Raw genomic sequence first — 26,672 nt, 5'->3', positions numbered from 1 at the left:
AAAATTGGGAAAATCATGATATCATTGAAGTATATGATAAACCCCTAAAATCATTAAATAAACCTAAAATTATCTTTTATGACTTACGAAATTATTTTATTTTTTGTAGTAATGATGCTAAATTCTATTAAAATAAAATAAATTTAGAAAGGTCAGAAATTCATTCAAAAAATGTAATAAATCATTGGTTATTTCAATGAAAACACATAAAATGCAACAAAATGACTATTAAAAGCAGCATGTTGTCTGTGATTATCTCTCACACTCAACTCACCCTAGACAATGCTCTTAAATAGAGAACACTTAATATTTACAAACGTTATTTATCAGAAAGAAAAAAATGTTTGCAAATCAATCTTGATGAACTATACGAGCTAATATCAAATCTGACAAGGTCATATAGATTTGGAGATAAGAACACTGCAAATACATGTGACGCTGTATATCAGGTTTTGAATGGACAATTAGGGTCGTTGCCTTATAAGCAGATAATTTTAATTCATGACATCATTTACTAGAGATAAAATTCGTGATTTGGATTATTAAATAGAGTATATATGTTTATTTCAGCTCGCTGTAGCTCAGAGGAATGAATCTGTTCATAACTATTTTTCGTCATTTTAGTTGGATTTCCATATATTGGTAAAGCTCATTTGAAACATTGTATGGTGTGGATAAGGATTGAGGCATAAAAATTATGTTGAGTTTATAAATACAGCTCAAAAATAAACCAATCCTTTTACCAATTCATTAGAGTACTTCTAGTTATTATCGCACATTTTTTCCTTCTTATTTGTTGTTGAAGCATCCTAGCTAAAGTCAAAGTTAGGAAATATTGATATATTGATAATACTATTGTGTGGTTGAAATATTTCATAACCATTGCAATAATAGTGATAACCTGTTAGATGGCGGAAACCAGGCCTACTAATCTCACTTAGAGGTGATCAAGGAGGTTTTTGTAATGATAAAAGTGTAGATAAAGACAAATAAACCAATTTTAGGAAAGGAATGATAGAAGTATTTTATGAAATTTCAGGCTGGTCAGAATCCTATCCTTGGTATTTCCCTTTTTGTAGGTCCTCACAATTAACAGTATCCTGTCAAAAGTATAGACCAGCATTATTACTATCAGTTAAATAAACCAATTTGACAATGTAATGTGGAGTATTCTCACTCAAACACTAGAGCTCTTTTCTTCTTTCTCCTCATCCACCACGGCTTCTAATGACTCTTCTCCTGCCTCGAGGAGAGCTCTAAAGATGAACTCTTCTCAATCTGCCCCCTTTGATTCTTTAGCTTGATGCATTTGTGTTTTGTTTTTTGACGGTGCAGTTATAATTTGTTATTTTAAAATAATAATGTTAATCCAAGTCATACTCAATCTCTTCTTTCCTATCTCTGATTAATTAGAAGTTCACTGTTTATATTATCTATTTTAATCTAAAGTTCAATCTGATTCCCAATTAATAAGTTGCCAATAAAGCAATACCTTGATACTCTGATTCAATCTGAGTTTTTTCAGTCGGCCTCGTCCCATCAAAATTCAATTCAACCTCCAGATCAATCTCAACATCCACGTCACCTCCAAAGCGCTTCTTCGTAGTAAACCAGTTCCTATTTCTACTTCCTCAAATCTTACTTTAGGTCGACAACCCATGCATTAGGGTATTTATTTAATTCCAGTTCACATCTCAAATTCCACAAACTTTGCAGTGCGATTTTGTACTAATTTTTCTTTCAGTATAAATTAAAAATATATTTGAAAAATTTTAAGAATGGGCATAATTTGTATAATTTATCATATTTTAGTTTTCAAAATTCTCTGCAGCACTTATTGGAAGCTCTCTCACATTTCCGTAACAATTAGTCAATAAATAGTTTTCTTCTTCCAGAATTTCTCATATAAAATTCTTGAAATACATCTCCACGATTTTCTCCATGAGTTCTGAATCATTGAACCTGTGGTGCTTAAATCTCCAGATCAAGACTCTTGAGCAAGAATCACTGACCTTAGAACAAAATTCAATTATCTTCATATTATAAATGATACTAGTCCAAAATCAGCCCATCAGTATAGGATCATGTTGAAAGACATTATAGACATAATCCAAAGGTTGACCATCGTATGTGATTATAGACATGTATATGGGTGCCCACTAATATCACCAACGAATCACAAAACACAATAGAAGCACAAAATTCGGAGAGAAGAGAACATACCCTTGGATTTTCATCTGCTCTTCATGTTGTCGTCAAGTATATACAGTACTTAATAGTGGGATGCCAAAAAAGGACAAGAAAGAAAATAAAAGGCTAAGAGCTAAGTTAGCAGCACCCCGGTCTGTGTTCTCCAGTTAAACCGGTCGATCACTTCCATAACTTGACGAACTTGTCATGGCTGGCCGAAGCCACCAGCCCGTTAACGCTGGACACGGCTAGCGATGAGATCAAGCCTTCGTGCGCCGACAGCGTCATCGTCTTGTTCTCCGCCATGTTCCATAGCTCCAAAGACTGCCCCATTTGAAAGAAAACCCACGAAACCAAATAAGACATGTTGTTAAAGTTCAATGGCAACATCAAAGAATTAACGTTCGAGACATCTGCTGAAGGATGACAACGATGAGTTCGTCAATGTCATCGGCATGAGCACACAGCAAGGATGACAATGATGATGATGAAAATGATATCATCATTCATATCTTAAGTCCGGAAGGAGGGCGATGATAGTTTTGGTGGCAGATGAGGATGACGAATTTGTAATTGCCCATCAATCCAAATCCCAAGGGGAGAAATGAGCGGAGAAAATAATTAAGAAGCTTCAGAAGGTTCATAGAGTTAAATTAAGGAAAACGGTAGACTTTCTAAAAAAGGTAGAGATTGGACTCACCTGGTAGCATCCGATGACCAGCAAGGAAGGGTAAGTGGGGTGAAAGACGCAGGAATGGAACTTGTTCCCATTGCAATGGAGGTCGTGGATGCATTTGCCTTCGCTGCCCGCGCCAAGCGTCCACACCCTCACCGAGTCCTCGCTGACTGATGCCACGTAATCACCTGTGGGATCCCAGCATACAGAGTAGACTGGCTTCGTGTGTCCCTAACATACAATTCAAGAGATTTAATTATAAAAATTAAATTGCGCATTAACCGAATGGATAGATAGATAGATAGATAAGTGGATGGATGAAAAACCTGCAAGGAATGGCAGCAGGCTTGAGTTTCAACGTCCAATATGGAAACAATATTCTCAGCAGCCGCAGCAAGATATCTCCCCAAGCGAGGCTGGAATCTCACTTGAGATGTGCCCCCCTGGATTATAATAAAAGAACACAACATATATGTGTATATTCAGATACCATGAACAAGACTTAATACGAACATGAAGTTCAATGTATACCTTGGAAACTCGAGGGCAGTTGCCATTGTTGATGCTCCAGTAACGTATCTCGCTATCCCCATCGCAAGAGCATAACAGATCCTCCTTGTTCGGGTGGAAGTCCAAAGACATGACCGATGCCGAGTGACCCGTAAATGTACGGAGAGAGTACCCCGGCTGCGTTGATTCCGGGTCAATGACAATTCAGCGTCACCTTTCAAGAAACATAATCAGCCTAAAATTATACCCAGTTGACGTACATTATCTACATCCCAAACTCTGACGCTTTTGTCAAAGGATGAGGTGGCCAGACGCGGCAAGCTGGGACTGAAGCGAACATCGGTGATGAGGAGTCCGTGTTCTTCTAGCTGTGTTCTCGGTAATAATGTGTCCGTGTACCACAATACAGCCTACAGTGTTTAAAAAACCTGATGGGTTAAGGCATTGTTTTACATTTGTTAAGAGGGCTTTCTTCATCACCTTTTTGTCGTGGCCGCCAGTAGCCAGGAGTTTGCCATCCGAGGAGAAGTGACAGCACACTACCTTGCTGGAACTGGCGCGCACAGCTCTCACCTCATTAAAAGTGAACCCTGCAATTAAAATAGTAAAAAAAAAAAGAATTAGCCCTGTATAGAAACAAGATAAGCAAAGCACAAATGAAATAAAACCTTTGCTCATGTCCATCCCGCACCCTACAGGGTCTCGTGGATCAGCATCATCATGAGACAAGAACGATTCCACGTTATCATCAAGAGATCCATCCTCAACCAGCAATTCACCTTTATCATCCCACTGAAAATCTCTATAGATCAGACATAATGCTATTTGAAGGATTAAGCTAATTAGAGTAGGAAACAAGCGACCCACCAAGTGATTAGAGGGCGATGTGAGCGTACCCGCGCCGTCGGATCCAAACATAATCAACGGCTTAGATGAGCTCCCCGCGTGAGTTAAAGAGGGCATTGATATTATGTCTCCAGGCGTGTGAGTGGATGGAGTCGATGGGGCGGAACTTGGTGATGGTCCTGCAGTGTTTGCAGTTCCTGAACTGTTCGCAGGCCCGGAAGAGGACACTGGTTGTTTTCTTTTGCGCCCGCCCTGCCCCTTCAGTGTCTATTAATGACACGTAAGACTGGTTAATACATTGAAAAGATAATTTACAGGTATTATCATTTCTGATCCTACCAATTGAAAACTAGCCATCAGCTGGATGCATTCTCAAAGTTGAGATCTGACTAAAATAGAGGAAACTTCGGGAGTAGATATTTATTACTAGTTAGAATTGATTAAATCATTATTCACAGATTACCTTTATGAGGAAAAAAAGGAAAACACGACCATTTCCCCAAAGTTCAGCGCGTAAACATAAAAGTGTGATTAAGATGGAAGTGAATAAACTTCGAGAGAAGATCTTGCTTTTACACAAAGATTTTCACTTCCAACAAAATGAATCATTAATTCTAAATACAGAAACCTATTTGAGTCCATTTACAAAAATAATTTACTGTGATCTATCATTCCAGATCAAAAAATAGAAAGAAAACATTCACAAACATTTTATCATTCAATAAAAAATAATTCATTTTATTAAAATAGAAAAAAAGAGCAGTAGATATTAATAACTAGGTGATTAAAGTGTATGTGCTTTTACATAAAGAATTTCACTCCATACAAAAGTTTACAGAAACTTATTTATATGCGTCTATACATCATGCTCTACGCTTATTTATGTGCGTTTATACAAAAGTTTACAGAAAATTATTTATAATCGGAGAAACTTTAATATAAAGGTTTATAGAAGGAGGCCTCCAGACAACTTGACGATGGAATATGTCGAGATGTTCCATCATGCCCTACAGCACAGGTTCCGTAAGAACTTTGAGAGCAGTGCTAAAAATGCACCTCCTTCTATGGTCCTATTCCTAAACGCTCCTAAGTTGTCCCTTAAAATAATTTGTAGTACTTAATGATTTCAGAGCCAACAAACAGAAATCAGCTGAAAATGATGGGATTCTCAAAGTCAGCATGTGGTTAAAGTAGAGGACAAGGACAAACAGTAAATATGAATACCATGTTCACCTTGATTAAAACAGTTTTCGCTTGTATGAGGGGAAAGGATAATAAAATTAACCTGATCATTTCCCCGGAAGGAATTGGTCAAACTGCCCTCCACTGTTGCACTACCAAGCTTTTCCTGCTGATGAAGATGGTGATTGGAGCTCTGGGATTGCTGACTAGAGATTGCAGTGTTTTGAAGCTGTTGCTGCTGACCATTGCTTTGCTGTTGTTGTTGCTGCTGCTGCTGCTGAGGCTGTTGTTGCTGATGCCTCAACTGTTGCTGCTGTTGAAACTGAGCTATGTTCTACTACACAGAGGGAACGGATCATAAATCGAAAAAAAAAAACCAGAAAGTGAAATAAACGAGAAAAAAAATTGTTTTGAAATGAGGAAAATAGACGCACCTTTATCAGCAAGTCTGTGTCGTCACGGGCCAGGACAGGGCAATTCGAAGGCAGAGCAGAACCGAAGTTTGGGACGTCCCCAACAGCACCAGGCTGGCTGTCTTTGCCAAGAACTATATTTCTGTTGCTGAGTAACATCCTCAGTCTACGACTTTCGACGTCTCCAGCAGAAGAAGATGCGAGATTCTGCTGTGCTTGAAGCAGTAACTGTTGCTGCTGCTGAGGAGACAAGTGTAGTTGACGCAATGATTGAGGAGATTGCATAAGCGACTTCTGCTGTTGTAGCAGCCCTGAACGCAGCTGCTCAAGCCCCTAAAGGGAAAACCCTAGCGTAAAATGTCTACACGACTAGATCAAAATGTAACAGAGACCTAATACTCAGGCTCTGATTTGCAGATTGAGAAAATCCCTTTCAATCCCTAATAAGTCTTTAGAAGGTTGTTTTAAGTAAATGGATAATTATCTATCTGATCAATTAACTCTTCTCTCCTTTAAATAAAGAGCGACGTTTTCCTCTTACACAAACGCTAACAAGGGCATGAAAGAAAATTTTTGCATCCAGTTGGTCCGATGGGCATTGCCATGATAATGAAAGAAATTTTCAAACAGCGATGATAGTTGAAAAATGATGAATGTATACTCACAGTAAGAGGCCATCCTTTCAATGTCAAATTACTGCCACCTTGATTGGCACCTGCAGAGACAAAAAGCATGAGGAAAATAAAGTGCACAGTGGGAAAGAGAGGAGGAATAAGGTTCATTTCAAACATTTATATAAATATATGATTCAAAAACGACAGAAATTATTTTTCTGCTAAGAAATCTCAAAATTTCAGGAGAAAGTTCCCAACAAGGTAATAATATAGTATTATTAGAATTCTTATTGAGCAGAACTGGCCATTCTCGTCAAAAAGAATTTCACCATCACACTTCTTTTCGCCCAACGTACCATACTTTTCATCTTATAAGCTTTCAGAGATCGTTTTCAGGGTTTCACTATCCAGAGCTAACTAAAATTACCTATATTCAAGAACGTTTACTGCCGAAATATGACTCGGAAGCTGAAGTTACATAAAAGTTCGCTTTTTCTTGAAGAAAAATAAACGTGCACTTAAATACCTGGAACCCCAATCAATGATCCATCAGCCACTGCAGCTCTCGGATTGAGTAAAGAAGTTATCTCGCTTTTGATGTCCTGAACAAATTTACAACCAGATCTGAGGAGAGAGAAAAAATTTTCATAATATTCAAAATTAGAGAACGAAATGGGGAAAAATACAAACCTGCGTAACCCCCGGAATCTGGGGGTTTCGAGATTGAACTTGCTGGAGGCCCCCAGGCATACCAGCTGTCCCATGCAAAACGTGCCTGAAAATAAAAATACTCAACGCGTGACGATAATGCAATTAAAAAGTACGCATATAATGCTAATTAAAGAGTTGATGGCCAACGGTGGGATTTACTCCCATATTAACTCAAAGTAGCTTAGAAGATAACAACAAATATTACCCAGATGGCTGCCCAGATGTTGGATTCGGCTTAAGCATAGATGGATTATTAGGGTCCAGCAGCTGCCCCATGTTATCGCTAAACCTTTGCTGTAAACCAATGATTCAACATCATCAAAATTAGATTTTATTTTGGAAGAGATAAGAAAATTCGGCGGTAAGCCACATGTTTCACTCATCAGAATTAGGATTGGATAATAATCATGTTCTACGGTAAAGATACGGATTACTATATCGTCACCTTTATCCCAGCTAAGTACGAAAGGCGATGATGAGAATGAACTCATCATTGTCATCCTATGGCAGACAAACGACGAGGAGAAAGGCAAGTCATAACCGTCCTCTCATCACATGAAAAAGGCAAGATTAAGAGTTGAATTAAGAGATTAAGAGTCGAATCACAGGTAAAATATATTCCTTCTATCATCATCATCATCCTCGGCGTCAGCCTGCTTTCCACTAGGAGATAAAGATTCATCGTCACAGACTGAAGTCAAAACCCACCTTCATAGAGGTCTCATCCAGGGAATCCTTTTGAAGGGGCAATTTCAAGCTCTCTTCGTACATCTTTGATGCCAGTGCATTAGCTGTTCCAGGACTCTGCCGCATAAGCGGATCGTTGCCGACGAGACCATTGGGATTTCCATTAAGCAAATGAGGGCTATCTCTACGCTGAGACTGTTGCTGCTGCTGTGGCTGTTGTTGTTGTTGCTGCTGCTGCTGTTGTTGTTGTTGTTGTTGTTGTTGTTGTTGTTGCTGTTGCTGTTGCTGTTGTTGTTGTTGTTGTTGTTGTTGTTGCTGCTGCTGTTGTTGAACATGCCTTTGTAAGAGGATTTGTTGCATTTGAAGCTGTTGCTGCTGTTGTTGCTGCTGAGAAGATTGTTGTGGAAGCTGCTGCTGCTGCTGCTGTTGCTGCTTCTCCCTGGACTTGATTAACTGCGTCTAAATATGTGACAATATAATAGTCAAATTAAAAAAAGGGGGTTCAGTTACTTTCAAAGCCGCGTCAATTGGCAATAAAGATCTAACTAGAGCATTCTGAAATTTAATTCACAACTCAAACTACCTCGATATACGATGCAGCAACGTCAGAGTGTTTCTCGTTGGTCCTCGCAATGAAAATGTCCCAGAAAACGGACCACCATTCAAAGAGGAAACCCCCAGGAGCATCAATAGCTGAATTACGCGGATAGTTTAGAGAATCAGAAAGAAACCTGAAAAGGAAGATGATTTCATTTGAAGGGCTTACCAACAGGATCCGAGGATACGTTTCCTTCGGTTTGAAAAGCTTTCGCTGTTGTTTGCAGATTTCGTTTCACCAAATAATCATGGATGTATACGTCCAACCTATAAACCCCAGCTCAAAAAAGAGGCAAATTAGTCAACAACCAACCGATCGAGTCCAAGGTAAGAAAGAGAAAGAGAGAGACTTAAAAGGTCTCAAAATAAAACGGCAAGTGTAGAGTAACAGTCGAAAGAAGAACAAAAAATGCTTCTGTAGTTGCTCGCAGATTTCGTTTCACCAAATAATCATGGATGCGTACGTCAAAAAAGCGGCAAATTTGTCAACAAGGGATGTAAGAGAGAGACTCACAAGCCCTCGAAACAAAAATGGTACTTGAATAGAAACAATCGAAAGAACAACCAACAAGAAAATTTCTTTTTTTTGGCAGATGGAAGAAAAGAAACCCACATCTCAGACGGATTAAAAACAGCCGAAACCCTACCCTAGATCGGCTGAAACCTGAGCGCGAAGGAAACCCAACAAACGATTACACTAGAAATCGCAAAGCCCTCACATTTTGTCGGCCTCCCAATTCGTCTGCGACATGATTCAGCCAATCCCAGCAGCAACTTCAGACGGATGTCACCAGAGCGGCGTTCTGTGCGCAGATTTCGGCCGGGAACATTCCCCCTTTCACCTCCAACCCAACCGAATCCAAAACCACTCAGTTCCCACAGACTAGATGACGACACCAACTCTCCAAGAGAGATAGAACTAGAGAGAGACTAGAGAGAGAGTAGAGAGAGAGAAGAGAAAGAGTAGAGAGAGAGTAGAGAGAGGTTAGAGAGAGAGAGCAGAAGACGACGAGCTCGGCTAGGGCGGAAGGCAACTGCAGAGAGAAGATATATTTCCACCGGACTAATGATTTGTACTTGAATTATATCAAAACGATGAGTCCAGATCTCACTCTTCGATCTAACGGTGCAGGTCCACCGATCGGACGGTCAGGAATGATGGACCTCTGCCGGCGCGGTAATCTATCCTGCCGGTCAATGCCAAAAGCTGTCGCTCATCGGATTTAATAAAGCGATTGCATTAAATACGGGAATATTTAAATCCAAATAATATTCTTTTCTCGGGGGGTGTATCGAGTATTTCTTTTTTTCCGGGGGTTTTCCCGAAAAGTACCTTTTTTGCCACCCGATGAGAGATCTGGACACGTGGGTGGAGTCTGGGCGTAGATCCTTATTGACTCCGGATGACGATCGGAGCCGAGACGATTTGTCTGGGACGTTGACTTGCAGGAGGAGTCAACGGGGAAAGGGAATCCTTGGGCAAAGGCCAGGGATATTATTACAAAATTTTAACTACCGAGGGTCGAAAGTCGAACAAAATTCCTAAAAAATTACGCACGTGCAAAAAATCGTTTGAAGCCATTCCTGGAAGTCATTCCCGGAAATCATTCCTGGAAGTCGTCCTTGTCGTCCACCGGGACGGGTATGTTCCTCCAGAAGACAGCCAGCGCGCTCCCACCAAGCTGAAAAGTCAGGGACAGAATTCATTCTGAGAATGGTTCCAGGACGGACGACGGTATTCGTCAACGGACAGACGGGACCTATAGAGGATGGTTGTAAACTTAAGAGTTAATTGCCAGCCGGCACCAGATGACGGAACGGAAGGCACGAAGGCTTCCGCTCTGTTACTTTTCAGAGGTCCGGACGGGTGACTGATGACGGTAAAGGTTTGGAAAGGACAGAACCAGACAGTTAAGACGGTTGTGGCCTTGCAGGACTCAAAGCAGAGCTCGAGCTCGTCTCTGGCACCACCGCATGCTATGCTGCCCCCAACTAGACATGGTTGTTAGGTTCCTTTTGTGCAAATTTGTGCGAATTGTTCGTTCTGTTCGGCTTTCTGCACAGAACAATATCTAATTCGAACAGATCATCGCACAGACCCGTGTGCTGTTCTATTGTTCGCTATGTGCGAATTTTGTTCTAATTTTGATTGAATGTGCGAATTTTGATCGTTTTTGCACAAAAAAAAACAGAACAAAGAACAAGGCTCTGTACAGTTCTTTTGTGCGAATTTTGTTCGTTTCAAACGAACAGAACAGAACAACCATGTCTACCCCCAACCCTATTCTCCTTGAACTTGCTTGGGACGGACGGACGGGAATTACGCCCTGTACCAGCTCCATCCCAAACCGGTTCTCCGTAACGGTGTCCGGACCTTCCCCCTTCCAAGACCCAGGACAGGATGATGGTTTCAGACGGAACAGATGATGATCTGTTATCCGTTCTCAAACCCGAATCTGGAGAACGCATCTTAGACAGACCAGAGTAGAGAGAAAGAAGGGTAGTTACCGCCATGCAGACCACGCTGACAGCCGAGGGGACGGCGACAAGAGGATTTGTGAAGTGCTTCTGTGCAAGAAGGAACCCAAGCGCAGAGCTCTGCAAAAAAGGAAAAACAAAAAACTAGAAAATCAACGCCCACGCATAGGAATTTTCATAAGAAAAAGAGAGTTTAGCATCAAATGGCCTTAATCAAGGATAATTAATTAAACTGCCAAAATTAATTCATGGGCCTCAATGAAATTTTGTGTCCATAATGAAGTCAATTGATTAGGCTTGACTGGGGTTAAATGAGAAATTACAACCTAGCTACATCCCATGTTTGATTGAGATTGTGCTAGAAAAACAATCCCTTCGAAGTTTCGTCAGCAATCAAATTTCAAAAAATAAAAACCATTTAAAACTGAAAACCGGCTCATTGAAGGACACCTAATTAAACCCGTATTAAATAGACGGGCGTCGAATGACCGTTGATACGTTCTCGAAAAGAACTATAGATAATCAAACTATAGAAAAGTAAGACCCAACTATAGATAAGCTAGACCACTGGGCAAGAAGAAAGGTTTTCCATTTGAATTTGCAGCGAGAGCTGAGGTTGGAGCAGGAGGCACTCCACAACCAGAAATGGGAGAGAGGGAGATTCATCCCCATCTTCATTATCTTCTTCCACCATTCAATCTTCTCCACGTTCTTCTGAAGTCTGTATCGTTCTCTTCATCCTCGGTGACAATTTGAATTTCACATTCATCTTGGTGATTGCTATTTGAGGAAATTCTCGAGAAATTCAGTTCAAGATACCTGACGGTATCAACCGTTTTGCCCATTATAAAGTCGAGCCAAGAGATAAATGAGAAGTTCGATGGATATTCTACAGAGTTTTTATTTCAGCATAGAACGTTCTTAATGAAACCCTCATTATTAATTCATGGGCATAAGATGACTGTTTTGCCCATTATAAAACCAGCCCTTGAAGGTCCATGGGGGTTGAACTCGAGGGCATGGAGGGTACTCAAAGTAGCTAGAAATGAAAAGAAATTTAAGGTACCTGCATCCCACATTCAATGGAGATTGTTCGAGAAGTAGACTCCCCGAAAGACGAGAACCTTGAAACCCAGTAGCCGAGCCCAAAGGCGGCAGCATGGAGAAGAGCCACAGGGGCGATGAGCCGGGCACCCTGAGTTTTCAACACCTCAGCTACTTGCCCAATCTGCCACAACGGAAGGTGATGGATTAGAATCGGTTAAACTTTGTCGAATAAAATAATGATAGATATTTATATAGATTCATGATATCCAAAGATCCAAATTAAAGTCAGTGATAGGTCTCTGGCAGGAGGTTAAAGGCTCCCGAGGGTTGTCTAACTTACAGGGCTTGCACAGAGCAGCGTGGTGAGAATGACGCCGATCAGAGGGGTGAACGTGATGATCCGTTCGGTGACCTTTGGGAAGTACTCGTGTGCCAAAACTATCAGTAAATGGATCAAAAGGTATGATCAGAGTCAAGAAATTAAATCATACGGGCAGAGGGATCATCGATTATTTTTGCATATTCTCTGAACATAATATAACATGTTATCAAGCTTGCTTTGTTGGGCATGGAAATATTGTTCGCCATTAAGATGATGATGACGAGAGGACAATGATGAGTCGTCGTTGTCCTCAACATAGCGGCTCAGACAAATGACGAGAATGATGATGATGATGATGATGATGATGATGATTCATCTAGTAATTTTAAACCAGCAGAGATGTTTGAGGCAGCAGGCATAGGTGGGGATTTGTTCCTCCATCATTGTCATCGTAGGCGTCATCTTCTGGTGCAAAGATGACAATGACAGTGACAGTTTAGTCATCGTCGTCTTCACTCATTGGAGACTAGGATGAGAATTACGAAATAAGCACTGCCTTCTTCATCGTTGTGACGGTTGATGATGAAGACGAATCCCCTGCCTTGCTCACTGCCCATGAGCTTCTCGCCCTAGTTCCAGATGACAACATGACAATTACGAATTGGCATCGTCATTCTCATTTGTCCGAGCCAGGATTATGATGATGATGACGAGATTGTCACTGTCACTTGCCAGCAACTTGGTAACAGCAAGGATTTCTTGAAGACTATGAACACTTTGTCTGAGGACGGTTACCTCCGATTATGGTTGGCAGCAAGACTACTTGGAATGTGCTCAGCGCCAATCCCTGAAAGCGAGAAAAATAACTTATATGTGATTTTAAATGTAAAAAAAATTAGGTCTTTGACGTTTATAATGTGCAAATCTGAATTCATACGGCAGCATCGACAGGGACAAGCTGCCCGGCCAGGAGCTTCGTAAGGAGAGGAGTCATGATGATGGCACCGATCGTTGAGCAACTAAGATGGCAAACAAGAAAAACATAAATTGCCAATATTATGATAAAAAGACGAGATAAAAAAATTGAAGGCAGACTTTTAGTATTAAAATGAATATATTGTCAATAATATGAAGAGAAATTACGTGGTCATAAGGACAGAAAGGGCAACGTTTCCTTTTGAGATATAAGTGGCAACATTGGATGCTTGTCCTCCGGGGCAGCAAGAGACCAAGATAAGACCAGTGGCAAGAGGTGCAGGTAATTTCAGAGTCTGACAACCAGAAAAGCACCAAGTTAGAAGCGTTTCTAAGAAAGAAAACAACGACAGAGAGAGAGTCAGCATAAAATGATATTTAATTCGTGTTATGTCCAATTTTTTCTGCATTCTAGACGAAATTTCTGTCCCTGAACCCCCCCCCCCCCCGCGACAATGGCTGATTTGGCTCAGCTAGAGGTCATGCAAATTTTCCAGAAAAGTACACCTGGCCAAATTAATAAAAGACGAAAATTTCCCTAACAGGGGCTGGGGATCCCAAATTAAAAATTGTGACTTTGAAAAATGAAATGTGAAATGCTTCTCCATGAAAGGCATTGGAAAAATTCCACCAGAACTTGGCTTCCACTTTAAAATCTGGGAGGCATATAATTAAACTTACGGCAGAAATAGCAAACCCGAGGAGTGGTTTGACCAAGTACTGTGCTAGGAAGCCAACACCAACCTGCAATAAAGTGAGACCAAATTAGTACGAGGGAAAAGTTTCATGAACAGATGCATTCAAATGAGGAAAATATTTATTCTCTTTTTCTTTAAATCATATTAGGAAGGCAGGTGAGGCATCGCGTCTTACAGTCCATGGGTTGCGCATGCACCTCCTGAAGTCTTCAAAGGTCAGAGTCAAACCCATTGAAAGCATAAGAAAGCCCAACCCGACAGTGAAAAGGTCGGTTTGCAACCACGTGACCTGTTTAAAAGAAAATAAAGAAAATAAACAATGAAAAACAGGAGGAAACAAGTTTCATTTCCGACACTCGAGTAATAACATCGAACTGAATTAATGCTCTAATAATCTGCGAAAGATCCATCCAAGAAAAAAATAATCAGAGAAAGATATCTAAAAAGTAGTACCGCCGCTGGCTTGTATATTCCCAAAAGTGTTCCCAACATTACCTGTGCACAGAAAAACGAAAGTTTAATTCGTCTTATAAAGGGAAAATTACATTTTTCTAACCGGAAGCAATCGAGAGAGAGAGAGAGAGAGAGTCTCGCAGATGAATTAAGAAGACTAACCCAAACGGGGAACAGAGTTGTAAGCAATTCAACAACTCTTTCGTACTGACTCAATCCGCTGGGAGCATTTCCAGAAACGTTTGACTCAGCTCTGCACTGCAATCGGCTGTTCCTGCTGAATTTTTACAGAGTGTGATTTTACGGCGCAATGCATTTAGTTTAGGAGAAAAATTAACGTCAGAAATAATTAGTAGAGATGAAGAAATTACAAAATACAACAAAATCGTATAGCCAGTGTTTCACTAGAATCCCCGAATAAGAATATAACCCGAGCTTTCTTACGACACTATATTTTCCATGAAAAAGAGGGGAAAATCACAGAATAAAGAGCTAAACATGAAGAGATTATGTACGCCAATTAAAAAAAGGAGCCAAACATGTGAAAGTAATCGGGTTATTTTACTGTAATAGTCATGCTAACAAACTCGTGTAAAAAAATTGATTAATCAATAAAATAACCCTAGAAGCGAACGTCCAGAGACAGTGATCAACAGGCACCGTGGTAAACCGATTAAAAAAACGGCGAAACAATATGAAATCTGGACACCGGCGTTTGAACAAATATGCGCATCCTCTGAGAAGAAATCATCGACTCGGAGGCGAATACCTAAACACGGGAGTAACGAAAGACGGCGAAGACGCAGTCAAGCTCCTTCCACCAGGCATAGAAATCAATCCTCCTTGACCTACACAAACAAAGGCTTTAAATTAAAGCACCACAAGAAATAGAAAAAAAACAACAACAAAGAATCGACCAAACGGCGCAAATTACCATGAAAGATTTCCATCTTCCTGGGGGCCGAGTACGAGCTCCGAACCGCGAATCCATGTTGAGAAGGCCGCTGCTTCAGATCTCTATGCAGGACTCTAGACACGGAAGCCATCGAAGAGGCCATGGAAACTAGAGCTAGAAGCGCTCCGAGGAAGAACAAGGGATGGCTTATCTATACCAGAAGCTCGAAAGAGAGAGGAAGACGACGCTACTGTACTGCTGGGCAGTCAGCCTGGAGAGAAGACGTAGTCTTTGTACAGGCGAGTGGTCGAGATTTTCTGCCCCGTGGCGTGGATTCCGATGCTTTCGCTCTCTAGAATCTCGATTCGATCCGATCGGATTGTCCGGCGACTCGATCGATCTAGTCGTCTGGATCCAGATCAGATCTCACGGTCATCCAATGGAAAGCTGCCACGTGTCAATAATTTTAAAATTCATCAAAGCTAGAGTGGATGACGGATGCCGGACGGATGCTACGTCATCGTTCAGTTCTGTAAGTGAGAACTGAACGAACAATGGAAATGATCTTGTGTTCGTCCAATGGAGAGCTGCCACGTGTCAATAATTTTGAAATTCCTCCAGCGTCTCCCTCTCAAGGTTAGGTGTGGATGACGGATGATGGATGGATACTACATCAACGTTCAGTTCTGTAACTGGGAACTGAACGGACTATGGAAATGATCTCGTGTTCATCCAATGGAGAGCTGCCACGTGTCAATAATTTTAAAATTCATCCACCATCTCCCTATCAAAGCTAGGAGTGGATGACGGATGACGGACGGATGTTACTGCACTGAATGACTGTCATCGGTCTGTCTGCATCTCGTCGTCGTCACCATTCCGTCATCAGTTATTTTTGAGTGGCAAAGAATGACCCCATCCCTCTCACTTCCCGTCTCTCTCGAGCACTCATCGTTATTTGATCATCGTCACTGTTCCGTCATCAGTTAATCGTCTGTAACTGAGAACTGAACGGACTGTGGATATGATCTCGTGTTCCTCCAATGGAGAGCTGCCATGTGTCAAGGATTTTGAAATTCATCCACCATCTCCCCGTCAAAGTTAAGAGTGGATGACGGATGATGGACGGACGTTACTGCACTGAATGACCGTCATCTCGTCATCGTGACCATTCTGTCATCAGTTATTTGGATGTGATAGAGAACGACCCCATCCCTCTCTTGAGCTATTTCTCTCTCTTTCCCTCTCACTCCCACTCTCTCTTGAGCACCCATTGTCATTCTTTCATCGTCACCATTCCATCACCAGTCATTCGTTTGTAAATGAGAACAGAACATATCGTGGCAATGACCCCTCCTCCCAAGTGCCACACGGTCAAATCTCGAGCTAGGACTCTTTGCTCGGAATTGGCGTGTGCCGGGCTCAGTGCTTGGACAGAACACTGAGCAGCATTGATCTCTTGCAGCGGAAGCTCTTGGGATTGCTTAAGATCGCATAGAGGGGTTAGAGGAGATGGTGGTGCTAGGCATTAATATCTTGAAGATTATATCACGGATACATGGGGGAAGACGAGGGGTGTTACAAGGAACGAGACGAGGCACCTTGCACCGAGGTAATGTCGTCGCACCGCCTCAGGGCCGCCGCTCCGTGCGCGTGCGCCCGCTTGCCGCTCAACCGTGCGCCGGGCCGGGCGCCGCGCGCCCGCGGGCGTGGCAATCAAACATGCCACCCCTGCCTTGACGATCACACACGCCACCAGCACCCGTGTCTACACTCTGACGCGCAGTCTGCGCAACGCCGCCGCATTCGATGCCCCCGAGCTGGGCGATGCGCGCCCAGCACTACCCACAAGAGCGCTGCGCGCCCGCTGTGCCATCTCGGCACTCTTTGTGCGCCACTTGCCTTAATCTCATGGCGGGATGTCTCCATACCGCGCGCCCCGCACACGCAATGCGCGCGCTGCCCGTGCGGCCGCTGCACGGCATCCCACACAACTCCGCGCGCTGCAACCACGGCATGCCTCCCGCCCTGCGCGTCCCGCACCCGCGCGCAGCACTTCCCGCTCCCGCGTGCAGTGCTCGGCGCTGGCGCGTAGCGCTTGGCTTTGGCTCGTGGCACTTGGCTTTGGCGCGCGGCGCTTGGCGTGCGCGTGCGCACGCCGATCAGCCCGCGCGCCCAGCATGCACGGACCGTACGTGATCCGTCCCGCTCGGGGCGTGGACGGGCGAGTGCGCAGTCTGCCGTGAATCACCACCGACAGTGGCAATGGCCTAATAGATCAGGTATTTGGATATCACTATCCATTATGACTCAGTCCTTAGAATGTCGTGAGCCAAAAATGCGGACAAACCTTCCCAATAAGCAGGCAGGCCCCTTGGCAAGGAATGCCGCCTAGTTAGGGGCCTAACACCAAGCTATATATATTTCTATCTTTCATTCTCATTCTCCTCTCCCCCCCCTGTATCCAGCGCCTATGAGCTATTACTACGTCATCTGTTTGTCCTCGTTTCATCATTGTCGCCATTTAGCCATCAGTTGTTCGTATGTGATGAATAGAAACGGAGTGGATGGCGGCGGCGATTGATGATGGAATGACCCCTTCCCTCCCTCAGTTGTTTGTCTGTTGTCAATTCTTAGTTGATAACAATGAATGGCCCCGCTCCATCTCTCGATCTATATTGCTCTCTCCCTCTCTCCTCCCCCCATCTATCTAATGGCCATTAGGGAACGGCAATCGTCATCCGTCATGTCACATGCCACCGTGACGGAAACATGACAGATGATGTGACGGTGACAGTGATGGAATTCAGGGGTAGTGACAGTAATGGTGACGCGTGACAAGGTTTATGTGATGGTGGCAGGGTGCCCTGGACATGTGACGTGAAGAAATGTCTGTCACGAATGACGGCCATGAAGTCTATTTAATACATTTTAATAATGAATTTATTGACTGAAAATTATGAATATAATGAATTTAATAAATTAGTATATTGATGGAAAAATTAAGGATTTAGTGACTTTTGTTTTAATATATTGTGATAATTAAATTATTGACGTAAAATTGCAAATATAATTAATTTAATAATTAACTCTTGATGGAAAACTTAAAGATTTAGTGAGGTTTTTCTTGAAAACAATTTAATAATTATTAGATTGAACGTGAAATTATGAATATAATAATAAATTTCTTTACGGAAATCCCAATGTGGTTTCAAGACCAAGCACAGAGATAGGCTTTAGAGAACTGGCGCACAGGATATTTCAAGGGGTCTGGATTGGAGTCATACTAAAAAAATGCGATGTGTCAAATGTCACAACTAAAAAACTCTCCGTGCCAATGAATCACATATCAACACCATCCATGATCTAGTTGATCTTGACTCCTCCAAGTTCATTTGGGTTTGTGCATCAATTCATACGTTTCATCCAAGGAAGAGTCGGAAAATTTGGAAAATGCTCAAGGAAGAGTTGGGAAAAGCCATTTGTTTCATCCAACTTATCAGGTCCAAAGACCAATATGCAGATATCCACGCCAAGAGATTCATGTCTCTACTTGAAAGAAGCTTGGTAGAAAGCAGTGAAGGGAATACGCGCCTGCTTAACGGTGCGATTGCAATATGTGTGTTTTTTCGTCTTTATCCATTTAATATGAGTTGAGTGCTCATAATCTTGAACAAGTTTCGGATTTCTTGTCTACAGAACAATGAAAACAATACGCGATAAAACAATCGTATGACGAACTGAGCTTCAAAACGTGCAAGAGGAAGGTGGGGATCTTCTCCTCATATGCAGAAAATAACATAATAAAAATTTTGAGAACCTGCGCGTCTGAGATTTCACATCGGAGAAGAGCAGTGATCGACGCGGCGATCAATATCCTCGATCAAGTCTAAAACAGTGCACAACCTAGAGAAATAGGAGCATTCGACCTAGCTCGAGGAAGCATCGAACACGGGCTTTCGACTTCGACCTAACGGGGAATCCTTATTCCTCGGAGAAATTAGAAGTTCTAAGTTAGAAACATAGTAAAATAGTTATACTATTTGCGTCACCGGTGACGGTGACGTTACGGAACGACGAAAGAGGGACGCGTGACGGGTACGTGACGGATTTTTGCCAAACTCCTCAGACATTTGACGAGACAATGACGTGACGAACAGTTCGTCACGTCGCCGTTCGATCATCACCGATCGTCATCCATCCCATCATGTCTGGGGCGTCACGTCCCCGACGTGTCGTTCCCTAATAGCCATTGGTTATTGTGTCGTCACCCATTCGTCCTCATTTCATCATTGTCACCATTCAGCCATCAGTTATTTCTCCATCACAAATAACATATGGATGAAAAAAATTACCTCCCTATCTCCAGCTATTTCACTAGCTCCATCCCCTCCCCTTCTACCTAGCATCCAACAGTTATTATTGTTATTGCCACGGCCACCATCAGTACATCAGGTATCAGCCTAATCTCTTTCCTTATTACGACCCCCCTTCTCTGAATATATCCCTCACCCTCTCTTTGGTTTCATCTCTCTTTATCTTTCCCTATTCGTTGTCTATTCCTCATTTCAGTATCACTTTTCTACTGTTTCTTACCCGTTATCTTGGATGGATGACTGATGACTCACGACTGAAATGACTTTTTTTGATGACCAATGTCCATCAGTTTGATAAATGATGGACGACAGGTTGGGACACTATTTGACATCCGTTATCTTCCGTAGCGACAGACTGGTGACTGAACGGCGGGCTATCCGTCATACGTCATTAGTCATCCGTCATTCGTGACGAATGACGAAAAGGACGGACAAAACGTGGCGGATGACGGATGACTTTTTCTGATGACGATTTCTTGATGTATTAATTAGAAAACTTAAAATTTTGTGTAAATTTGTACCAGTTCAAATGTGCATTTAAATCCATAGTTGCTTTCATAATTTTATATCAGTATAATGTTTCAATTTGTTATGTTGATTGAGTAGGATTGTTGGAATAGTAATCGTGATATTTTCTTAATATTAAATGTTATAATAATCTTATTCTTACAGTTTATATACTTGGTAGACTATATTTTCTTAGTATAGTTTGAATAATTCCCAAAAGGGGACGAGTGATAAGTATTACACATCAACATTAAACTGAAAATACAATTTCTTTCATATTATATTATCCAGAAATCATTAAATAATTGATAAATTATTTGACACGCCAGATACATATGAGTTGACCACAATATTTAAATATATTCAGTCCAAAACTTTAACCAGCGGGACACATATTTTTTACTTTCATAGTTTTGTATTTGGCCAATTAACATCATCAAAGTTCACCTTTCTTCGCATAGAGGAATGACCTTCAGTTCCAGGATCGACGAGCTCAGCGCGAGATGGAAGATAGACGAGGTAGTCGAAATGAAGGAGGATCAATGACCGTAGTGACTGACCTTCAGTTTGGGCCAACTCATTACAAGACGGACGAGAGGCCCAAGAAGAGGAAGAGAGGCTCAGGCCCAGGAAGAGGAAAGGAGGCAAGAGACAGAGAGAGGGAGAGAGACGAGAGATGGAGAGAGAGCGAGAGAGAGACGGAGAGAGAGAAATAGAGAGAGAGAGGTGAGAGACGGAGAGAGAGAGTTGAGATACGGAGAGGGAAGAGAGGCGAGAGACGGAGAGAGACGAGAGATGGGGAGAGAGAGAGAGAGAGAGGGAGTCGAGATACGGAGAGGGAAGAGAGGCGAGAGACGGAGAGGGAAGAGAGGAGAGAGAGAGAGAGAGTCGAGTTACGGAGAGGGAAGAGAGGCAAGAGACGGAGAGAGAGAGAGTCGAGATACGGAGGGGCAAGAGAGGCGAGAGACGGAACGGGAAAAGGGTTGGAAGGGGGGGGGTCAAGGACGTCTGTTCCGCTGCCGAAACATCCGTTCCGTTCCATTTTTTTTTAATGGATGAGTGACGGAGCGGACGAATGATGAAAATGACGAAAAAATTTCACCACTCAGATTATGCAACTGAAGTCCATTCCATTCGTTTGAAAACGTCATCCGTTCTCGTCCAACATCTCTAACTATGGGTCCACAGACAACATTACTTTTTGAGACAGATGTATGTACTGTGATGAATTTCATGACATTATTTCTGTCATTGTCTGTCTGTCATTTTCCAGCCTTCGTCAGAAGATGACTGATGACTAATGATGGAAATGACTTTGCACGGTCATAGACCCATTAATACGGTGCGATGGATGACAGATTGGGATTTTATTTCCCTTATCTACAACCATCACCTTATTTCCCTTATCTACAACCATCACCTTAGACAGACAACTGATGACAGAAATGACTTTGTACAATCCCCTATCGTTGGACGAGTCTCATTCATACGAGTTGACTGTTCGCTAAAAACTAAAGAGCGTGCATTTTTTATTTTGGGAAATTTATTTCAATTACTTGAAATAAGTCAACTGTTAAAGTATAATTGCCCAAGCATATGGTAGAAAAAGAGAGAGAGAAAGCACAAAGAAGAAGAGAGATAAATTAGAAGATAAACTATTATATTAATGAGGAGAAACCAAATCTTGGAGTGAGAGACGAATGACAAGCACGTGAGACAAATGATTACATAAACGAGAAGGAACAAAATCTATAGGGAGAGAGAAGGATGAGAAGCACGTGACAAGGATGAATAGAGATAAACATAGTTACATTGACGAAAGAGTAAGATTGACGAAATAAATATGGTGGGCGTTGGAGAGAGTACAAACAATAAAGAGATAAATAAATGACCTAGTGATGAAATAAATACAAACAATAAAGAGATGAAATAGAGATCGGACGGCCAGGAACGCCCGTCGCGTGGAACAGTAACTGACGTGGACCCCCCCCCCCCAAATTCACAGTACCCAAGCTTCACTCGGTCACGAGGAACAAGATCCGAGATCCCCACCGTCCATTTCCGCAGCGCCAACTCAAGCACTCAATCCCGACCGTCCGTTTCCCTAAAAACAGATCGCCACTCTCTTCATCTTCTTCTTCCTCGGAATGTAGAAGCGGCGGCGATGGCGGCGGCGATGGCGGCGGCGATGGCGGCGGCGGTGCTGTGGTTGGTGGTGTGGGCGGGCGGCGCTGCGGCGGAGCCGGCGGCGGACAGGGCGGCGCTGGCGGCGTTCATGAGCAAGATGCCGCCATTGGCGAGGGTGCGGTGGAGCTCGTCGTCTTCTACCTGCGACTGGCGAGGCGTGACCTGCGACGCGAACCAGAGCTCCGTGGTCGCTCTCCGCCTCCCGGCGAAGGGATTGATGGGCAGAATCCCCCCCAATACGATCTCCAACATCTCCGGCTTGCGCGTCCTGTCGCTGCGAGGAAATCGCCTCTCCGGCCCCATCCCCGCCGATCTCGCCAACCTCGCCTTCCTCCGCGCGCTCTACCTCCAAGGGAACGCCTTCTCCGGCGGAGTTCCCCCTTCAATGTCGGCTCTCTCCCGCTTGATCCGCCTCGATCTCTCGAACAACAACCTCTCCGGCGAGATCCCCCCGGAGATCAACAAGCTCAATTCCCTCACGGGGCTGTTCCTCGAGAGGAACCGCCTCTCCGGCCGCCTCGCCGTCGACATCCCCGGCTTGACCGCGCTCAACGTGTCCTTCAACGAGCTCTCCGGCGCCGTCCCCGCCGCCCTGGCGCGGTTTCCGGCCTCCTCCTTCGCCGGGAACCGAGAATTATGCGGCGGGCCGCTCCCGCCGTGCGCGGCGGCGGGGAATTCTCCGAAGAGGAAGGGGATATCGAAGGCGGCGGTCGTCGCCATCGCCGCCGGGTGCGGCGGGGCGGCTCTGCTGCTGGTCCTGCTGCTGCTGGGGATGTGGGTGGGGCGGCAGCGGAGGCGGGGCGAGGCGGGGAAGGCCGGGGCGGCGGCGGCGGAGGCGGCGGCGGGGGGAATTGAGGCGGGCTCGTCGTCGAAGGCGGCGACGGGGGCGGCGGGGGAGCAGAGCAAGCTGGTGATGTTTGAGAATTGGAGCTGCGCGTTTGATCTGGAGGACTTGCTGAGGGCGTCGGCGGAGGTGCTGGGGAAGGGCGGGGCCGGGACGTCGTACAAGGCGGTGCTGGAGGACGGGACGACGGTGGTGGTGAAGAGATTGAGGGAGGTGGGCGTGGGGAAGAAGGAATTTGAAGCCCATGCGGCTGTTCTTGGCCAGGTGAAGCACCCCAACGTTGTCCCTCTTCGTGCGTTTTACTTCTCCAAGGATGAGAAGCTCCTCCTCTCCGACTATGTCCCTGCCGGCAGCCTCTCCGCCCTCCTCCACGGTACCCTCTCTCTACTCTCTTCATCTCTATCTATCTTTCTATCCTTCTCTCTCGATATCGCCCTATCTATTTATGTGTTTTTTCTCTCTCTATCTCTATCCCTCTATTTGTTTATGTATATCTATCTCTATGTCTTTCTATATATCATTATATCTCTCTCTATTTATCTTTGTTTATTTCTCTCCGTCTTTCTTTATATCTGTATGCCCTTCTCTTGTTTTTCTGTCTTTATATCTCTCGCTTATGTATCTCAATGCCTATCTCTATATCTCTCTTTATTTATTTGCCTATCTCTCCATGTATTATCATCTCTCTATGTAATATCGTCTCTCTATTTATGCGTCTATCTGTTTATGTATCACTCTGTCTATCTATATATCTATCTCTCCTATCTCCTGTCTCCCTCTCTATCTTTCTGTCTGTCTTGCTATATCTCTCTCTAAAGTCATGTATCTATCTCACCATGCATTATCCTCTATCTATCTTTATTTATGCGTCTATCTGTCTATGCATATATCTACCTATGCATCAAACGGGTTTCTTCCACCGATGTTTTAGTTATTATTATGGCAAGCAGTGCCTGATTCGCTATCACTCATGACTTGTATTGTAGTCTTTCGCTCCCACTCCTCGTGCCTTTCTTCGTTTGCTCCCACTCCTTTGCGCGTCGCGCCTAAGTTGATGATTAGCATCACGTTTCTTTACTTAACCTATTGCAATATATGACACTAATTTGACAAGTATCTTTCATCTCGAAGGAAAATTGTTAGATAGAAGAACCAGATTCATTGAACTTTTTGAGATTCCTCATAAGGACGTCTCCTGCTAATATAACAGAATTACTTCTTCCTCCTCCTGTAGGTAGCCGGGGGACGGCGACACTGGACTGGGATAATCGGCTGAGGATCGCCGTGGCAGCCGCGCAAGGCCTGTTGCACTTGCACAGCACCGCCAAGCTCGTCCATGGAAACATCAAGGCCTCCAACGTGCTCCTGCTCCCAGACCCACACGCAGCAGCCGTGTCAGACTTCGGCGTGGCGCCGCTGCTCGGACCATCCGCCGTCGCCGGCCGCGTCGTCGGCTACCGGTCGCCGGAGATGGTGGAGACGAGGAAGCCCAGCTTCAAGTCCGACGTCTACGGCTTCGGCGTGCTCCTGCTGGAGCTGCTCACAGGCAAGTCGCCGGCTGCAGAGGCGACGGACTTGCCACGGTGGGTGCAGTCGATGGTGCGGGAGGAGTGGACCGGCGAGGTGTTCGACGCAGACCTTGTCAAGTATGGGAACACAGAGGAGGAGATGGTGCAGGTGCTGCAGGTTGCACTTGCTTGTGTTTCCACTGTGCCAGATGCCAGGCCCCCCATGGAAGAGGTGGTGAGGATGCTCCAAGAGATCAGCGCCACCGCCAAAGGCAGCTCCGGCGGCCCGTCCCCGTCTGCCGCCGCCGTCACCCCGTGATGGCTGCTCGTCTTCCTCGGATATCCTGGTAAATTATTCTTCTCTTTTCAGTAGCATCCACTTGCTGTGAAAGTCTTCCATGTAGTTTTTTTTCCAATTAAGCAACATTATTTATGGTTTCTGAGATTTTTCCTTCTCAACATTGTCTATAGATGCACATCACTTGGATTGATGCATCTTAGAAGCCCACATCAATGTTGATATCATTATCATTAGTGTCTTAGTGGAACATGGAATGCAGATCTCCCCAACATGGTTTCAGAGTGCAGCACTTGATTTCATTAGCCTATATAGATCACATGGAGTGGTTTATGTTACTGGGCATATCATTGAACTGCACATTTGTATATCTCAGTCATTGAAATTTAAGATCCTGCAATCTTCTAGAAAAAGAAATTCTCATTGGGCCCATTTTTTAGAAAAATAATTTGATTTCGAAATTATCTAAAAAATGAAAATTTATAATTATAATTATGTCTAATCGTCATTATATGACACTCTAAATGATAGCTAATGATCGTTTATTGGCATGGTATCATAAACAATCTCAAATGCGGATAAGTTTTGGTTGAAGTTATTCATCGTATGACATGATTTATCATGTTATAAATGCATTGCATTATGTGAGATGGCAAAATTTTCTCTAAGCAATCGAGACTATAAATAAATGGGAGTGTGGCGACTTTTCTAATAACAGACTACAGACTTCATTATTAATTTATGGGTAAAACCAATGCTCATTTTACACAATTTTTTACCCTAATGTGGAAGCATTACCCAAACAATTCTAAATACACAATTTCAAGCCCATAGCGTAATCTAGTGTCTTGTCTTATGATGACCTTTCAATATCCTGATTATATTGTACTATTTGCTTCATCAATCATTAAATTCTAATTGTTCACTCGTGACTAGGTTTAATGATATATTGAATATACTGATAAAAATGTGAGAGGCCAGGTTTATATAAATTAGCTAGTTAATGCAGGCAAACATGAAGCTGGTAACCCCACTGAGTAATAATCAATATTTAAATATGAATAATGTGTCATTAAAGAGACTATTCAACTCAAGCTTCAATACCTAATGCATGATTATGTTATGATCAACATGCTGAGTTCTGTAACACACTTAAGGTACTGCATATGAATATGTAGAATGTCACATGCTGGTCATTGCTGAAAATCTGTTGGTCATTCTGTATTTCGTAAATCACCATGTATATTGATCCCATATCGAGGAACTAAACTTAATGGAATGATTTTAACTTAGAAAGTATGATAATGAGGCACACCATAAAATTCATTCTTCTACGTGTTCATGCATAGAACTTAAAAATAATAATTCCATATGGAAGTATTTTAGTTCCTGGAAAATTATAAAACGATGGTACTGAATATTTCTATGAAACAACTACGTAGGTGATGTGCGATAAACTCAATTTTAGTGTTTTGACTCATCGTGGTATTTTTGAGTTATAAACAAAAATAAACCTGTACTCACTTAAGTAATTTACATAGTGATCAACACGAATTGTACCCACAAGGGATGGTAATTGAGAATTTAATACTCTTTAAATTCCGATTCATGAGATATGATGAGATGCATATAAAATATGGGGTCGAGGGATGAGAAAA

General features: G+C 43.1%; 3 protein-coding genes across 3 annotated transcripts; 1 reads left to right on the top strand and 2 right to left on the bottom strand.

The window, feature by feature from the left end:
- Positions 1-2,210: 2,210 nt before the first annotated feature.
- LUG (transcriptional corepressor LEUNIG) lies at positions 2,211-9,543 on the bottom strand. Its single transcript, XM_078571938.1, is given in 18 exon segments — positions 2,211-2,514; positions 2,891-3,097; positions 3,193-3,309; positions 3,398-3,553; positions 3,637-3,786; positions 3,857-3,966; positions 4,045-4,168; positions 4,244-4,489; positions 5,508-5,741; positions 5,839-6,150; positions 6,483-6,532; positions 6,958-7,033; positions 7,122-7,206; positions 7,348-7,436; positions 7,851-8,288; positions 8,413-8,522; positions 8,596-8,693; positions 9,146-9,543. Coding segments are annotated over 18 exon segments (2,778 nt in total). The 5' UTR covers positions 9,178-9,543; the 3' UTR covers positions 2,211-2,370.
- A 346-nt stretch (positions 9,544-9,889) lies between these two features.
- BASS2 (Sodium Bile acid symporter family) lies at positions 9,890-15,582 on the bottom strand. The gene is made up of 13 exons (XM_078571940.1): positions 15,334-15,582; positions 15,169-15,247; positions 14,562-14,676; positions 14,400-14,441; positions 14,122-14,235; positions 13,930-13,992; positions 13,417-13,544; positions 13,211-13,292; positions 13,069-13,120; positions 12,292-12,389; positions 11,971-12,132; positions 10,935-11,024; positions 9,890-10,108 (listed from the first exon to the last, which is right to left on the bottom strand). The coding sequence occupies exons 1-13, from the start codon at positions 15,455-15,457 to the stop codon at positions 10,031-10,033; spliced, it is 1,227 nt and encodes a 408-aa protein (XP_078428066.1). The 5' UTR covers positions 15,458-15,582; the 3' UTR covers positions 9,890-10,030.
- A 6,756-nt stretch (positions 15,583-22,338) lies between these two features.
- LOC144700527 (putative inactive receptor kinase At2g26730) lies at positions 22,339-25,161 on the top strand. The gene is made up of 2 exons (XM_078571937.1): positions 22,339-23,581; positions 24,443-25,161. The coding sequence occupies exons 1-2, from the start codon at positions 22,342-22,344 to the stop codon at positions 25,033-25,035; spliced, it is 1,833 nt and encodes a 610-aa protein (XP_078428063.1). The 5' UTR covers positions 22,339-22,341; the 3' UTR covers positions 25,036-25,161.
- The last annotated feature ends 1,511 nt before the right edge of the window (positions 25,162-26,672 follow it).

This window comes from Wolffia australiana, chromosome 3 (genome assembly GCF_029677425.1).
Source record: "Wolffia australiana isolate 7733 chromosome 3, ASM2967742v1".
In the NCBI taxonomy this organism is placed as follows: domain Eukaryota; kingdom Viridiplantae; phylum Streptophyta; class Magnoliopsida; order Alismatales; family Araceae; genus Wolffia; species Wolffia australiana.
Note: the sequence above shows the minus strand (reverse complement) of the source record. Positions and strands in the feature narration are given on the sequence as shown.

What these genes read in the sequence shown, in the direction of transcription:
- BASS2 (XM_078571940.1), bottom strand. Translation starts at nt 15,457, where the DNA reads ATGGCCTCTTCGATGGCTTCCGTGTCTAGAGTCCTGCATAGAGATCTG. An exon ending in GCATGCGCAACCCATGGACT is followed by an intron (nt 13,993 to 14,121) that starts GTAAGACGCGAT and finishes ACTTTATTGCAG; the next exon opens with GTTGGTGTTGGCTTCCTAGC. An exon ending in TCGGGTTTGCTATTTCTGCC is followed by an intron (nt 13,545 to 13,929) that starts GTAAGTTTAATT and finishes TCTGGTTGTCAG; the next exon opens with ACTCTGAAATTACCTGCACC.
- LOC144700527 (XM_078571937.1), top strand. Translation starts at nt 22,342, where the DNA reads ATGGCGGCGGCGATGGCGGCGGCGATGGCGGCGGCGGTGCTGTGGTTG. An exon ending in CCTCTCCGCCCTCCTCCACG is followed by an intron (nt 23,582 to 24,442) that starts GTACCCTCTCTC and finishes CTCCTCCTGTAG; the next exon opens with GTAGCCGGGGGACGGCGACA.